The sequence below is a fragment of the Pempheris klunzingeri genome, chromosome 12 (genome assembly GCF_042242105.1).
Source record: "Pempheris klunzingeri isolate RE-2024b chromosome 12, fPemKlu1.hap1, whole genome shotgun sequence".
NCBI lineage: Eukaryota > Metazoa > Chordata > Actinopteri > Acropomatiformes > Pempheridae > Pempheris > Pempheris klunzingeri.
The window spans coordinates 6,581,521-6,597,723 of record NC_092023.1 but is presented as its reverse complement, the minus strand read 5'-3'; the positions used below and the strand labels follow the sequence as shown (position 1 = coordinate 6,597,723).

At 42.2% G+C, this 16,203-nt stretch overlaps 3 protein-coding genes across 3 annotated transcripts; 1 reads left to right on the top strand and 2 right to left on the bottom strand.

Annotated features, from left to right (window-relative positions):
* The first annotated feature begins 465 nt into the window (after positions 1–465).
* On the top strand, positions 466–6,674 carry vdac2 (voltage-dependent anion channel 2). Its single transcript, XM_070840650.1, has 9 exons — positions 466–596; positions 1,781–1,852; positions 1,983–2,032; positions 2,409–2,561; positions 2,659–2,711; positions 3,936–4,163; positions 5,131–5,281; positions 5,378–5,435; positions 5,662–6,674. The coding sequence occupies exons 2-9, from the start codon at positions 1,786–1,788 to the stop codon at positions 5,751–5,753; spliced, it is 852 nt and encodes a 283-aa protein (XP_070696751.1). The 5' UTR covers positions 466–596; positions 1,781–1,785; the 3' UTR covers positions 5,754–6,674.
* Positions 6,675–8,414: 1,740 nt separating this feature from the next.
* On the bottom strand, positions 8,415–11,020 carry LOC139211296 (neurofilament light polypeptide). Its single transcript, XM_070841586.1, has 3 exons — positions 10,112–11,020; positions 9,885–10,009; positions 8,415–9,756 (listed from the first exon to the last, which is right to left on the bottom strand). The coding sequence occupies exons 1-3, from the start codon at positions 11,018–11,020 to the stop codon at positions 8,415–8,417; spliced, it is 2,376 nt and encodes a 791-aa protein (XP_070697687.1).
* Positions 11,021–12,604: 1,584 nt separating this feature from the next.
* comtd1 (catechol-O-methyltransferase domain containing 1) lies at positions 12,605–15,272 on the bottom strand. The gene is made up of 7 exons (XM_070841471.1): positions 15,218–15,272; positions 15,012–15,130; positions 14,168–14,273; positions 13,564–13,682; positions 13,098–13,152; positions 12,876–13,009; positions 12,605–12,757 (listed from the first exon to the last, which is right to left on the bottom strand). Exons 1-7 carry the CDS (start codon positions 15,270–15,272, stop codon positions 12,605–12,607), a joined length of 741 nt encoding a protein of 246 aa, XP_070697572.1.
* Between the last annotated feature and the right edge of the window lie 931 nt (positions 15,273–16,203).

Sequence of the window (16,203 nt, the reverse complement as noted above, 5' to 3'; positions counted from 1 at the left end):
GGAATATATTTGAGTATTTCCTCTTCTCAAGGTGTTGTGTGTGTGTCCTCTGTGACTACAGGTTTTCAAATTAAGAATCACTCAGTGGTTTTCAAAAGTCACACCGTGGGATTACTTTGCATAACTTTTGTGAATCCAACAAAAAACACAAGATACAACCCTATGAGCAGGAAGTTACAGCAAAAACCACTGCTACAGTAGTAGCTTCACGCATCAAAGTCATTTTAAGAGACATCTACTGCTAGATTTGATAAATTAAGGCACTCATTATGCTGTGCATTAACAATCATAAATGCACAACATGTGGCTCTCGCAGTGAAGCAAATTATTTGGCTCTTATATCACTAAACTAAAAAAAAAAAAAAAAACCAAAAAAATACTTGCAGTGTGACACAACTATGCCTGAAGCTGATTTTTACTCAGGCACTTGTGCGGCCGTCCCGGGTCCTGAGCCGGGATGTGATAGGTCCGGACTTCATTGCAGAGCAGTCTCCTTCAGCTCGCCCTCCAACCGGTGACGCCTGCCTCGGCCGTGCGGTGTGAGGAACATCTCCAATTAAGTCACTTTAGTTTACAGCTAGCCCCGACTTCTACCGGTAAGAGAGCCATTTATTCATCCTGACAATGTTAATTAACTCTACAACAAGTTGGAGGGGTGCGAAAGCGTGCTTAGCATACACCGGTGTTCTGCAGGCTAGCGAAGTTAGCTAAGTTAGCTACACTCAGCATGCTGCGTCTGACTCATGCCAAGTAAACGCAGGGGACTTTAGCTTTGCATTACAAGTGTCGTGCTGCCGGTGAAGCGGCGGGTGTTTGGAAAAAATACTCACAGAAAACATTGACAACTCAGAATTGTAACGTTAACCATCGTTTTGTTAACCTCCCCACGGCCTAGTTAGCAAGTAGCTGCCTCACGGAGCAAGTGAACTGGTTAATTAACACATCTCTCTAATTGGCGCTGGCATGTGCCTTGCCACGCCTAGCTGTGGCTGCCAGTTCACGTGGAGGAGTAGCTTTAATAAAGGCCGGGCACTGATCTTAGCACTCCAGTGCGGCAAAATGGCTCCTGTCTTACTCAGTAACCTTGCTCACAGGCTGACAGGCACTTGTACTGCTGTGAGCACCTGCAGCACCGGACCGCTGTCACTGTGCCAGAGGTGTCTCAGTCAAAGTAAAACCAAAACTGTGAATGACATAGTCAGCAGTTTCATCTTCAACTTCGGTGTCGTGTTGTCTCCATCCCAGGGTTGCACAGTGTGAGCTACCTGACACAGTTAACAGTCTGTGCTGCAAGGGAGGTCCATGCATCTACTCATCAGCAGGATGGTAGTGAGATATTGGATTTAAAGGCCCACTAATGCAAAGTCGAGCTTTCCACTCAACAGGTGTGGCAACTGCAAGGATGAGCAAGGGATACTGCAATAATTGCATCATCCAGTTTGTGCCAGTATCTCCACATATGTTAAGAGCAAAGACGTGAAGCGCCCACATCGTGCTCGTATTGTTTACAGATATCTCTAACAGTGAGTTTCATGGTGTGTGTGTGTGTGTGTGTGTGTACTGTATCCTCGCATCACAACACATGCGGGCAGGAATGGTACATTTATGAGATGGTAAATCCCTGCCATTAAGTCCATATATTGAGGTCCTTCAAGACTTTTAAAGACACTTTCCTGATAACTGGCTATTTAACCTTCTTCCTGACAGATTCTTTATTGACAGCTGTAAATACGTAGATACTTTTAATAATTTGAACATTGTGTTTTGCTTCTGTCTACAGATACAATGGCTGTGCCTCCCTGCTATGCTGATCTGGGCAAGTCTGCCAAGGACATCTTCAACAAAGGCTATGGTAAGGTGTTTTTTTTTTTTTATTTTATTGTTTGACAGAGTAGGACTGTGATGTTAAAGGTGCTGTATGGCCAAGTCCTGTTTCTATTGTGGACATGATTTGAACAAAATTATTTTCATTTTTTTTCCAGGATTTGGCTTGGTGAAGCTCGATGTCAAGACAAAGTCAGCCAGTGGAGTGGTAAGGTCATTTCTTCATGGATTAAGAATAGAAAACTACTAGAAAATGCTTCATAGTCACTAAAGTGATCAAAGTGCCAATAAAGTCACATTGGGTGATGTAGTAAATCTACAAGTAATGATTTTTTTATAATTGACAGATACTCATTCTTTTCTATAAAATGTAGTAAAAAAAAATGAATACACACATTATACATTTTCACATTCCAATGTGACATTAAATTGTGTGTTTTGTAAGGTATTTGTGGTTTTAAGGCTAAGAAATGAGAAACAGTATCTGCCTGACTGTAGCACTGCCAAAAGTAATCAGCAAGAACAGAGTGAGTTACTGTTTCATCCAGAGTAACTTGTCATTTCTCTAAAATTGTCCCCTGTAGGAATTCAAAACAGCAGGTTCCTCCAACACTGATACCAGCAAAGTTGCAGGCAGCCTGGAAACCAAATACAAGAGGTCAGAATATGGCCTGACCTTCACTGAGAAGTGGAACACTGACAACACCTTGGGAACAGAAATCACTGTTGAAGATCAGGTTAGGAAAATATTCAAAATTCCTATTCAAAAGCATCCACCCACTGAGCATTAATTTGTTTTATTGTCAAATGGTTTCTGTTGTTGTTGTCTTACAGATTGCCAAGGGGCTGAAGCTGACTTTTGACACAACCTTCTCACCCAACACTGGGTAAGATGATGGCCAGTAATTAATGAAAAAGTTGTTTTTCCTTGAACTCATTGGTCAACATACTTAAACACAGTTTGTTCTCCCCTGCCGTGCCTCTACATGAGTAATTCTGGCAACCTGATCTGTGCTGTACATGCTTGTGACACATGTAGGCCATGTGACCCCAGTCCCATTATGGATTCTCTGTCTATTTAATGGCTGTAGGGGTTTGCACTTGTGCTTGCTTAGTTTATGTTTTGCAGTTTGTTGCTCTCAGGAAGGAGTTTTACTGGTGTGCCCAGATGCTCAGACAATCCTTATGTGTTTTGGGTTTCTATGAAGTATAAATCACATGAGGAATATGGCCCAAGGCCCAGAGGAAGGGTGTTGTGTTTCATATTGAGTGAGTGTGTCGTCATGTGGCCACATTGATACAGCATGTTCAAGGCTACAGTGACACACACAAACTGGGAAACAAACACCAGCATGAGCCAAACGCTGGTTTAAAAAAAAAAAAAAAAGAGAGAGAGAAGGAATTTTGGCCATGTGTGGCAAATTGGACTTTTGAGTCACCATGACTAAGAGGTCCTAATTCACAGCTGGAGGAATAGATAGTCTTCAGTAACGTGGCCTTTTTTTGGGGGGAGGGGTCATTTTCTTATCCCACATGCTACTTGATCTGACAGCTGGCTGAGTGCACAGGTTTAGAATTATCTCTAGGGATCAGAAATCTATGGCAATGGTTTCCAAAGTGGGAGCTGCTCCCTGCGGTACTTTGAAGATGAGCCACGAGTGCCACAAGACATGTTCATTTAAATTCTTTAATGTGCAGTTTGGTACCGTTTCACCACATTTTGAAAAGTTTTAGTCATGATTTGATGACATCTGATCAGAAAGTAATGCTGCCTTTTGCTTCCTCTGTCAGCGTTTTGAGGACATGTCAGGTCTTGTGTTTATAAATTTAGTTGCAGTTGTTACTGGACAAAACTGACTGTGTGGCCCCCACATTTTGGCCAGTCACTTGATCTGGACAGAGTAAAATTGACCGATTCTGGCCATGTTGAGTGGCCTAGTGTAAGTTGACATGAGCTCAAAAGTGTCTATTATATATGAATATTTGTGGAAAATGGTCAAAAGCTCACTGCAGGAAGTGCCTGAGTGCAGTTATTTATTTTTTGTTAATGCCTAAACTGACTTGATTGGGATTTTTAGTGAAAGTTAACCAAAAATGTTTCTCATTGACAGCAAGAAGAGCGGCAAAGTTAAGACCGCCTACAAGCGCGAGTTTGTTAACTTGGGCTGCGATGTCGACTTTGACTTTGCTGGCCCCACCATCCACGGAGCTGCTGTGGTCGGCTACGAGGGTTGGCTCGCCGGTTACCAGATGAGCTTCGACACTGCCAAATCCAAAATGACCCAGAACAACTTTGCCATTGGCTACAAGACGGGAGACTTCCAGTTGCATACCAATGTGTAAGTAGACTACCTTTCACATGAACATCTTATCATCAGTTTGCCCTTTTTATTTTTAAACGAGATGAAATCATCGTCTCACTTGGCCTGGAGTTTTTTTCCCTTAATCTATAAATAGTTATACATGTGATGTATTGTGCATCAAAAACCTCAAATAGCAGAAAAGAACAGAGGCAATTTGGTTTTTAATATACGTTAATAAATCAATACGGTCGCATAAAGAATGAAAATATAATAAAAATCTGATGCAAACAAATTCACATAGCTAATAGCATGTTGCGATGGTGACACACAACCCAACAATTACACAATGTATAGAGCTTTAACAAAAAAATGCAGCAGAGCAGCCTCTTCATGTTCAACCCAGCAAGTATCTTGAGCATGAAGTTGACTTGTGCTAAACATCTGGGTGCTACAAAGTTAGTGTTTTCTTCTTCCTGCTGATTAAACATGGTAATGCTCTGAATGGGTGAAAAACTAACTGTTATGTGTCTAATTAAGCTTCAGGGGAGACAATGGGCACATTAATTTAACAATGCCAAAAAGATGTTAAGTGTTACTTTCCAGACAAAGCTGCAGCTATAGCAGTAAAATGTGTGGTTTTGGTTTAATCAATCCAATACGTTCATATGCAGTCTGCCAGTTTACAACTCATGTGGGGGGGGACAACGCCAAGAATGGAACCATTTTGTGCTGCACTAAAGCTTGTTTACTGATCCCAGTTGGTCTTGTAGTGATTAATTCCTGGCTTGAATGCAATACCAAAAAAAACATGTCAAGAAACTGCTGAAAGACAGATTTTCCTGTAATGTTCGACACACAGCTCAACACTTCAAAGGTCGGCAAGTTGCCATTTCTCTGTGAGCTGATGGCAAGACCTCCGACACAACAAACATGCCTTTAGGTAGAATGTCCTAACTTTGTTTCCAGTAGCATGAGATCTCTCCTGTGCTTCTGATCTTTAAAGCAATGATGGAGCTGAGTTTGGAGGTTCCATCTACCAGAAGGTGAGCGACAAGCTGGAGACGGCAGTCAACCTGGCCTGGACTGCTGGCAGCAACAGCACACGCTTCGGTATTGCAGCCAAGTACCAGCTGGACAAGGATGCCGCCGTCAGTGTAAGTAGTGCAGCAGTGGAGTGGTTGATGCCAAAGAAAAAAAATTTGATTATTAATTGTCACCAATTAATTTAAACTGTTTTTCCCCCTTTTTAGGCTAAAGTGAACAACAATAGCCTTGTTGGTGTCGGGTACACCCAGACACTTAGACCAGGTAAGTTGGAAATGCCTCTAATTTTAGTACACACTTCTAGGCTCCACACTAGTCCTTTTGAGCAAATGTTCTATAAATAAGTCGACCCAGAATAGAGCCATCTATAGCAGCCTTTTAACGGCCTGTTTTCCCATCAGCCCTCACACGCAGAAGTCTCAGAACCCGTGTTTGAGAAAAGTACTTTTTGCACATGTGATGGCTAATGTCGCTTCCTCTTGCTGTGCAGGTGTGAAACTCACCCTGTCTGGCCTTGTCGATGGCAAGAACATCAACGCAGGAGGCCACAAGCTGGGTCTGGGCTTGGAACTGGAAGCCTAAGCTTTCCTCTCACTGCAAGGGACTAGGGAATATCAGAAGAATCTGGCCTTAAATGTATGTCCAACTCAAACCAGCAAGGGGATATCTTGGAGAGATTGGTTCAAAGGCTACAACAACAAACTCGAACGTGTTGAGTACCACTTCAAGTTGGTGCTTCTATCATTGGTACATTTTACCTTTGTTGCTTTTTACTTTGTAGTCGCATCTATTCAAGAGACAGTTGGTGGCATATTATTTATAAATCATGTCATTGTTCTTGTCCATCACTGCCATAACGATGAAATCCAATACAATCCCTTTGCCTGTCATCAACTCAGTGTGGCTTTATTGTGAGAATCCCAGACACTCCTGTTTTCTTGTGAGAACATCAGGTGACGGTTTTGTGTGGTTAAAGTGGTCATACCTTCTCTCTGATTTTACCGTCATAACCATCTGATATTCCTTTGTCATCTACAGTTTTAATTTGCAAACATTGTTAGGTACACTAAGTTTTCTGCTAATTAAATACTGCTGCACCCTTCCTGTTCATGCACACAAGGACAAACTAAAGTAATGTTTGGTCTTGCGTCGGCCATCGGGGTTTGATGTTCTGTTCAAGCTGAGTGTGTGATCTTCCCTTAAACTGGGCAGTTTTTGGGTTGCTTAAAGTTGGGTCTGTAAGTTTGAGAAACCTTTTACACATGGCCGACCAAGCAGAATTAGTTTTTGTTTATTCTGTAACAACAGACAACTGGGGGGGGGGCACATAATTAATGTTCACAGAAATGCCAAACTATCATTGTCCGAAAGAAGTGGAACATAAAGCTGCACGTGTGCACTCTCTGAAGTGCTCTTCTCTACTGGGCAGAGACAGAGCCCACAGGAAGTCTTGGAGGTCCTTATGTGTATGTATAAATTTTCAATAAAGTCTTTGAACTCAAAGCTTTTAGAATGTGATATTGAAGTGCCACTAACAACCACTCATTCACTCATTAACCAGCTTGCTTGGTTTATGTTTCAGAGGCCTGTCCCATTTTAAGTGTGCGTGAATAGATTTTATTTATACAGTAATGAGATTTACTAGCCTGTTCATCCAGATGTACACTGCTGCATTTTTACACAACTCAAAACCAGATTACGAACCTGAAGCAGCTTTAGAAAATGTTCCTGTAATTTTCACATTTTGTGTTGCAGTTGATTTAAAATTTGTTTTAGCTCTGGCAGCTGGCGTCTCTTAACTTTACACTAAAGAGAAACTTTGAATGCATGATTAAAGTTCTACAAGCTATTTGAAAAGTCAGGTTATACTTGAAATTCAGGCTGCTCAGTTTTTTTTTTAAACTAAGTGAAGTACTTTCAACACCAGAATTTAAGCGGTTTGAGCCTTTCGTCTAGCAAATCGGCTCAAGATCCAAGACACATCGTTGTTGTCCTTTTCCTGGCAGCTCCCTTCTGGGGTCACCACAGCGGATGATCCGCTTGTAGATTTTGGCGTTAGTTTTTTACACCAGATGCCCTTCCTGACGCAACCCTCGTCCATTTTTGGTAGCCAGGACTGGGAGGGAGTCGAACCCCGGTTCCCCAGGCCGATGGCCTGTTATTTATTTATTTATTATGCCTCCAAGTATTACAGAAACTTGTCCTCCTGCTAGGTTTGTATGCTTGAAACCTTGCAAAAGGAGAATAAAAGGATATGGAAGCCATGAAGGAAACAAAATGAAGACCAACTGAGACATTTTCTTACAAAGCAGTTAAACCCAAGTCAGGCACAAAGTGGTCAAGAGAATGTTTGTGAGCACAAAACCAATATCGGGCATTAGCTGCTAGTTTTAAAGTAGAATAATGATCTAATATGCATCAGTCTGCGTCGCCCCCAGCTGTGATGGTTTCACCGTGTCTTCTCTGCATTTATAAGTCATTTTATAAACGGCTTCACCTACTAATGGTGCTCCTGGTTCCTGTTAACGTGGCCCGGTCATCGTGCACCTCTTCCTGCAAGGTTTGACTGACTGTCAGTGTTTTGTGTAGAATTGCACCATGTGCAGAATAACGATTCTTAATGGTCACACATTTCAGCAGCAAAACTGCAGTAAGCAGAGTGATTTATTGCAAGAGAGGGGAAAGCAACCATTTATAGGTTAACAATATAGTGGACGAATCATGAACATGTCAGTGTAAGCACACTTAAAATTATCCATTGCAACATACAGAAACATCAGAGGTTTAGCACCCGGTGAGCTGGCCAGTAAAATATTCAAAGGGTTCCTTTAGATATTGCATTTATCTTTCAGCTCATCCAAAGCAAATAAAGACCCAGATTCAAATTCAACTTTGCATCTTTTACATTCATGGTTCCATTAGTTAAGAGGTGAGTCGAAACATTTTAATGCATCACAAGTTGATTTACTGTTCAAAGGCCAAGCTGCTGCGGACAGAAGAATCATGCTCTCTCCTGTTAAATGGCCGTCGGTGGTGAGACATTCCAGCTTTGAGCGCTCCTCTCTCTGCTCTGGCTCAGCTCACGCCTTGAATTTGCATTTGCCTTAATTAAGCCATTCTCTGTTTTTCAGCTTCACTATGCCTGATATTTGCCTATCAACCGCTGTAGTTGGAAATGTCCTTCATCCTCACTTCCTCTTCCTCAGCACATACCCACTGTTTGGCTTTTAGTGCGCTCTCCTGTCATTTCTCTGACTTACTACTCTCCACCTTCTCAGCTTTACCTTGCGGATCGTTTATTATTTTCTCCGACACCTCAGACAGCTCTGATTTTTGAACCTGGCTGCTTTCTGGGGCCCCCTGATGCACCTCCTTGATTTCTTCCTTGGCAGTGGTCTTTTCCTTTGGCAGCACAGCTTGGACTGTTTGGGTTTCATCCCCGCTGTTTGGCTTTTGATCCACTGTTTCAGGAAGACTTGTCACATTAGATTTAAGAGGAGACTCCTTATCTTGGACTTTTGTGCTATCATGTTTAGCATCTTGAATGCTCTCTGCTACTTTATCCACACTTTTTGGGGGTTCAGATTTACTGGTTTCCTTTGGCTCTGTGTGACTGTTTTCCTTTTCCTCAGTCTTGGCTGCTGTACTTGAAGATACTGGAGCCTTTTCTGAAAGCTCCTCTGTCTCTACTGACAGAGCGCTCTTTGTCTCTGACTTGAGATCTGCGGTTTTCTCAGCTGGTTCTGATGCCAAAGCGTGAACCCTACCTTGCACCTTAACAACACTGCTTAGCTCTTGAGTTTTGTCTGATTCTTTAGAACCGCGGGACACAATCTCGTCAACAGGCTTCTTCGCTTGAGCTGAGATAGAAATATCTTTCTCAGCATCTTTGTTTTCACCATCGTCACATTTCTTTAGACGTTCATCCTCCTCAGGGACGTCTGACTTTATGCCACCTGGTTTTGAAGAGACGTCTCTCTGAACTGCTGCCGCTGCCACTGCAGCTTCTTTCTCTTTTGTGTTTTCAGCTACTTCTTGATGTTGCTCATTTTCTTTCTCATCAAGGCTCTCGCTTGAGAAAACTTTACTTTGGCTATTTTTATCTATTCCACTGTCCCCTTTGTCATCACCTGCTTCAGTCTCCTCTGACACTTCTTTACTATTTTGACCTCCTTCACCATCGTCCACCTCACCGGGACTCCCATCATCAACTCCACTTCCTGCCGATGCTACTTGATTCTGCTCACTGTCAGACATCTGCTCACCTTCCTCCTCTCTACTGTCTTTATTATCCATCTCTTCCTCACTGCCCCCTCTGTCTCTTTTGGCACACTCCCGCTCATCTTGTCCCACCTCTGTCTCCTCTGATCCTGTCTCCTCAAATTCTGACATCTCAATTTCCCTGGTGGTCTCCGTTATGATCTCCTCGACGAACTTGTACTGGGGCTCAGCTCGTCTGTGCGGGTCTCCCGGGCGGCTTAAGCAAGGCAGGGTGTAAACGGGGGACTGGTGGTAGATGTAGGGCAAGGAGATGTTGGTGTCGGACATTGACGATAGCCGAGCCTCCTCGCCGCAGAGAAGTTTCCTGCAAGATAGGACACACAGATCTGACCCGCAGTGACCAGTATACAGTGCTGATAGTGATTTATTTTAATGCTACCACTAAAGGGTACTGGCCTTTTAACACGAATCCAATCATTCTGTGAGCCATACCTGTAAGACAGGATCTCCACATCCAAGGCCATCTTCACATTTAACAGGTCCTGGTATTCCCGCAGGTAACCGGACATGTCAAACTTGCAATTTATGAGCTCATTTTCAAGTTCTTTGATTGTATTCTGGAGCAGGAGAGGAGAGAACATGTGTTACCGGACACCGTGTGCATGTGAGCACTGAATATGCCTTTATTTAAAGAAGATGAAATAAAAAGGGGGCCTTACCTGGTAGTGAATCATTTCTTCCTTGTGGTGATCCTCGATGTCATGCAGTTGCCTCTCCAGCGCTTCCCTGGTGCCTTTAGCGCAGTCCAGTTCGATGTTCTTGGCCTGGAGGCGCCTCCTGTACTCCTGAATCTCTTGCTGGGTCGCTTTTAACGCCTCCCTCTTGGTCTCAGCTGCCTTTGTTAATCTTGCGAACTGAGATCGGAAAGTTTCTTCGACCTGCTGGACGTCGGACACGGCGTGACCTTCCAGTTGCGCCCTGATGTCCCGGAGTGCCGCAGTGACGCCAGCGTTGCCAAATCCATGCGCCTGGGCAGTCACCTGCGCACCCTGGATTTGGTGATGCATCTCTGACACCTCGGCCTCGTGGTTATTCTTCAGGAATTGGATCTCGTCCACGAGAGCCTGCGCTTTCTTGTCCAGCTGTAGTTTAGCCTGATACGCGTCATTAATGTCCTTTTTGAGGACCACAATGCTCCGCTCGGCGTCCGATCTGCTACGCGCCTCCTGCTCATGCTGCGTCCTCAGGTTGGACAGCTCGTCCTCTAGATTCTGATGTTCAATTTCAATCTGGTGCTTCTGATGAGTGATGTCTTGCACCAGCTCTCTCAGTTTCCTCAGCTCTGGTCCATACTCCTCCTCCAGACAGAACGCGGGGGTTGCTTTCCCTCTGATCTCCTGAATTTCTCTCTCCAGCAGGTGATTCTGGTGCTCCAGGTGGTGCACCTTCTCAATGAACCCCGCAAGGCGATCGTTCAAGCCGTGCATCAGCTCCTTCTCATTAAACTTTCCACAGAGGCTGGTCAAATTCATGCCCGTGGACGCCCCCCTTATCGCTACAGTGCGTTTTGGTGCGTTCAAATACTCATCCTGAGCGATCCTGTGCGGAAAGTCGCATCTGTGATCCATCCTGCGGCTCATGGCGGTGAGTGTCCGTTGCAGAGTCGCTCCATGCGCGCATTTATAGCCGTCGCCATCTGCTCGGTCTGCAGAACGGAGCTGTCCGCCGTGCTGAAAAGGTGAAGCATCAGCTGATGGTTTAATGAGACCTCACACTCCAGTTTGTCGCAGACAGCAGTGACGTGCGTGAAAACAGCCCTCTGTGTATTATTATTATTATTATTATCATTATATTATCATTACTATTACTATTATTATTATTAGTAGTAGTATTACTAGTATTACTATTATTACATTAAGTTGTTAAACTCCTACATTAGTACCACTGCACGGTGTTTCACCATCAACCTGCTTTACTGCATGGAGCCGATGACGTCATCCAAACGCCACAACGTCTTTTAAATGCACTTTTACATAACTAGTGAAGCACATTTCAACTTTTATAGAATAGTATGAAACCTGATCGCTATACTCACATTTTGGATGAGAATGGAGTACTTTTTTTTCCTCCACCCTTTTACTTGTAATGGAGTATTTCTTCAATAATTTGAGCAAAGGATCTGAGTACTCCAGTCTAACATGCTGACCACCTCTGCACACTACTGCTGTATATGCTGAGCAACCTGCTTGGGACTTTTACACTGTAGCATTTTAGTATTACTAAATTAAAGGATCTGAGTACTTCTTCCACTACTGTTTTATCTCTTAATTTTATGCCAATCTATATTTTTCCTCTTGAACCCATGAAATTTTCATATTTATTCCAAAAAAAAAAAACTGTCTAACTGCAATGTTAATCTCACTACATACCTTTTAAAAGCTTTAATTTTGTCCTGCTGCCATTTCACCGGTAAAACATTTTTTAAAAAAAACATATGGTAACATGTCAGACCAGTGTAGACTTGAATAACCTCTGCAGCCGTCTTTAAAAAATGTTTCCTGCAAACATTAGAGCAAGAATGTTTTATATTCGTGCCGTAGTGAGCTGGAATGTTTCTCCATTTCGAGCTTCAGCTTTGACGTACAATAGAAAAAGTGCCATGTATAAAAAAAAATAAAGAAAACATCAGATCACAGCAATTTACACTCACACAACTAAAGGCTGCTGTGTTCATCTCACTATAAAGAGCTTAAGTGCAGCTTCTTGAAAAGATTTAGTCTGCAGTTTTTGCTCCTTTAATGCATGAACTGTTGTGGTCACAGTGTAATGTAGCTACAAAACAGAGTGGATCATATCACGTAAACAAAATGAGATATTTCATGTTCAAAAGCAAACCTTTATTCCTTTGTTTCATCTGATCCTGGGATCTTGCTCTTTCGAATAATGTCAGTTTGACACTTTAAACTGTGTCTTTGCTTATTTATTCATTCATTTTTTTAATAACTTTAATCATTTTTGTCCTTTAAAAGACAATAAACATAGAGAGGGAGCTGTAATATTTAACCTGCTATGGAAAAGACGTCCACTGGGTCATTGTTGTAGCTGACAAATAGTACAAAGACAATGTACCCGACGTACTATTCTATGCTTGTGTTTAATACCAAGAGTAAAGCACTGTTGAGACGAACATGTACCTTTTGTAACTAGTGATTTTAGCGTTTAATGGCAATGGAAAGCCCATCACCCACAGTGAGCATGCTTAAGTCAATCCTCTGGTCCTTGTGAAGCTTCTTATTGAGAGCATCCAGACCCTGCGAGGTGGGGTCATCGGGAGCAGGATCCACGACCTTTCCGCTCCACAGCACCTTCAAATACAGTAACAACAGAGCCGTGTCATTCTTTCTTCATTCACAGTCAAGTTCCTGCCTCTTACTACCACAGTATGTGCTCTCTGACACATCCTCCACCTGCTTGTGTCCTTACATTATCAATCGCAACGATGCCCCCTCTTCGGATGAGCTCAAGGGACTTCTCGTAGTATCTGTCATAGTTGGATTTATCAGCATCAATGAACACAAAGTCATACGTTCCAGCTTCCCCGGCTGCTATCAGTTCATCTGATGAAATGGATGAGAATGAAAATGCAGAAATGACTTGAGTCCATTTTAATAAGAAATCATGACTGAGATTTATGAAAGCACTCACCGAGAGTCTTCATGGCTGTTTGATGTCGTATATCTATCTTATTTTCAACTCCGGCCTGTAGAAAAGGTCAAATTGTGAGAATTTAGCACAGGGATATTGAGTGGTTTTTGTTCTTTAATTGTTTTTTAAAGAGAGTCTTAGGGAAGGCTAAAACAGCGATTGATTTTAGTGCTTGAATTTGCATCTTTACGTGACACCCTTTCCTGAGCAGACACCTTTTTACTCTCCAGCCTGCAGCATTTTCTGAAGGCACACTGACAGAAGGAGGATGTACAGTATGCCGTCTGCTGCACAATTTCGCTCTGACAGAAGCAATAATCAATCTTACTAAACTTGCAAAATGCCGAATGCAAGTGCCAGGTTGTGTAATGAAATCTGTACTATTATCTCGTTTCTACCTTGGGTAGACAACATCTTTATGGCTGATTGTGTGTGAGTCCTGCTGTTTAGAAAGAAATGTTCTCACCTCTTTAAAAAACGGTTTGGCGATGTCCACATAGGTGCCTTCTGTTTCACAAGCGACCACAGTTGCATTTTCTGGCATGGCCAAAGCCATGCTCAGTGCATTGTACCCCGTGTACATCCCTGCAGAACAAATACAGTGTCAGCTGAGTGAGATTTTTAGTCCTTTTGAGAGGATTAAAAGATAAGAGAGGTCTCTATGGGAGCAAAGAAATATCTATTTTGAAAATTTGATCGATGTTTGATGTAAAAGTTAAATTCATGGGGGAAAAAAATCAAAAAAGTTCAGACTTCTAAGGTCAAGATGAAAAATTCAATCTACAAAAAAAAAAAATCAAAGCTCATCAGCAATTCAGCCTGAATGGAGTCGATCAGATCTCTGTCCTATCACGTTATGTTATGTCAAACACAGGCACAGATAGTAGATAATAACAAATAAGTATGATAGGTGGCTTTCAGGGTAAAATATTCCAGTACTATAAAGTCAACAGTATTTGATTTTTAACATTAAGCATTCAGGCGTGGTTTGATTTCAGAGTAAGGCGTTTAGTTGTCGTTTAAAATTCCAGCTATTATGTAGTCTTGTGTTTGACTTCACTGAATCTCACCAATTTCAATAGCTTTGGTTGCATTAATCAGTTTGATGAGATTTGCCATAAACTGGGCTTGTTCGCTGGCAACCATCATTCTGCTCCATGGGTCCTCCAGGGTTCTCTGAAATGAAAATATAAAATAACATGATGTGTGTCACTGTGCTGTGGGACTAAATGGATCAACAACATTTCCTGGGCCTCCTCATTAGATTGCACTGGCGGTCTCTGGCACTGTGCTGCCCTCTAGTGGTCAAACAGGTACTGCCCAGGTCCTGAAATTACATACAGTGACAATTACATGCATACTTAACAGGTTTATGATGATGTATAGAAAGTTAAGATAATAGAATTTAAATATATGACACATAATAATGCCAAAACACAAACAGAAGCCTAGAATGCATCCCGACTTGCTTTTTAAAAGTGTGTTGAGGGTGTCCAGAGTGTTCGCCGATGTTAAATCCAGAGGCAGTGAGGACCAAAGTTTAGAAGCAGCGACTTCAAAGCCACAATCATCTTTAGTTTTTAGCCTGCAGCGCCAGATGACCACTCAGCCTTTCGTCTGACCTAAATAACCTGCTGGTGGCTTCAGCATGTTGATAAATGTTGGTAGGTGCCTGCCCATGCTAAGCAAAAAGGTGATCAAAAGAATCCTGAACAGAATTTCATAGGTAAGATATAAACTTGGAGGCAATAAAAAAGGTGGAATATTGAATCATACAGAAACAGAAGACGTAGAAGTAATAAGAAAATTACAATAATCAGAGTATGATTGTAGAAATCAATGCTAAAGTTACCATCTCCCTCTCAGAATGAGACATTAGTGTATGAGAGCTTACTGGCTCTCTGGTTCTCTCACCAGTCTGAGTTTGGTGAGGACTTGGTGCTCCCTCAGTGAGTTGTTAACAACATACTGCAGCACAGGATCGTCCTTCCCTCCACTGTGGCTCTTCCCAATAAAGGCCGACTGTCCCACACCTGAAACAGAACAGCAGCTACCATTAACTCCAAACCAAAAACATGTCTGTCAGCTGCCTGATTGTATACAAAACCACCATCTCATACCTGTAAGTACAACAGCAAGTCCAATGCAAAAAAGTACTTTAATATCTGTGTCCATGGTGTTCTGGGCTCTGGGTCTAGTCAAAGAAAGGTTGGGCAGCTTTGGTTTAAAACATTTCTGTGTCAGTCCTTTTTGTACAGTGCCGTCTGTTTGCTTTGCTTTCCCAACTTATTGATTTTTTTTGTCACATGAATTGTAAAAGTTGGGGAGTTTTTGTAAGATAGGAGTTCACGTTAGTCTTTATATATCGCTTTTAAAGATGATTTAAGAAGTTTAAGATTAAATCACTGGAAATCACAGAAGAGGTCCTCCTTTTCCCAAAAAGACCCAACAGTTTTTAGTTGAGACTGTTCTTTTTATTTGCTGATGCTGCAAATCTGAAAATAATGCAGGTAGTCAGTTATTGTGCAATCCAAACAAGCACTTTGAACAGTTTTATCTGTTTGCTGCTCTCACTGTTTTAATATTGTAATTTTCCTTATTGCTTGCTAATGGACATGATGAACAACATGAAGACACTCTCCAAATTCACTAAGTGATAAAAAAAAAAAATCAGAGCCAGTCCTTTCTGTGGTCATAAAACAATTCAGATGTGGTTGGAATCCACTCTCCATGGCTGACATGTGATACTGCCCCCTAGTGGTACAAGGCTGAAAGAAGGTCTGTTAATCCATCTGTTTATTTTCTGGTGCAGTGAACAATCAGTGTTTCTGTCCAGCATTTTTCTGATCTACAATCGTTATTAAATGTGCTGGCGTGAAGATTAGCGTGCTCTGAAAGGGCCAAGCACATGTGGAGCTCCGTGCTTAAGCATTAAAGGCGTCAACAGCAATGAAAAGCGATGCCATCTATTTAAGAACTCATGTGAAATAAAAGAGGGAGAGACCTCTGAACACGTTTATCTTGCTCAGATGTAAAATCCAAGGTCGCTTCGTAAGCACAGGGTTCAGCAACCGTGCAATTCAGATCTGAATTTTCCCATTAAAAT

Excerpts from the sequence above, each read along its gene's own strand:
- LOC139211296 (XM_070841586.1), bottom strand. The coding sequence starts at position 11,020 with ATGGATCACAGATGCGACTTTCCGCACAGGATCGCTCAGGATGAGTAT. Across the intron at positions 10,010-10,111 it reads AAGAAATGATTCACTACCAG|AATACAATCAAAGAACTTGA; the intron begins GTAAGGCCCCCT and ends CTCCTGCTCCAG. Across the intron at positions 9,757-9,884 it reads GTGGAGATCCTGTCTTACAG|GAAACTTCTCTGCGGCGAGG; the intron begins GTATGGCTCACA and ends CCTATCTTGCAG.
- comtd1 (XM_070841471.1), bottom strand. The coding sequence starts at position 15,272 with ATGGACACAGATATTAAAGTACTTTTTTGCATTGGACTTGCTGTTGTA. Across the intron at positions 13,683-14,167 it reads AACCAAAGCTATTGAAATTG|GGATGTACACGGGGTACAAT; the intron begins GTGAGATTCAGT and ends TTTGTTCTGCAG. Across the intron at positions 12,758-12,875 it reads GCATCGTTGCGATTGATAAT|GTGCTGTGGAGCGGAAAGGT; the intron begins GTAAGGACACAA and ends CTGTATTTGAAG.
- vdac2 (XM_070840650.1), top strand. The coding sequence starts at position 1,786 with ATGGCTGTGCCTCCCTGCTATGCTGATCTGGGCAAGTCTGCCAAGGAC. Across the intron at positions 1,853-1,982 it reads CATCTTCAACAAAGGCTATG|GATTTGGCTTGGTGAAGCTC; the intron begins GTAAGGTGTTTT and ends TTTTTTTTCCAG. Across the intron at positions 4,164-5,130 it reads TTCCAGTTGCATACCAATGT|CAATGATGGAGCTGAGTTTG; the intron begins GTAAGTAGACTA and ends TGATCTTTAAAG.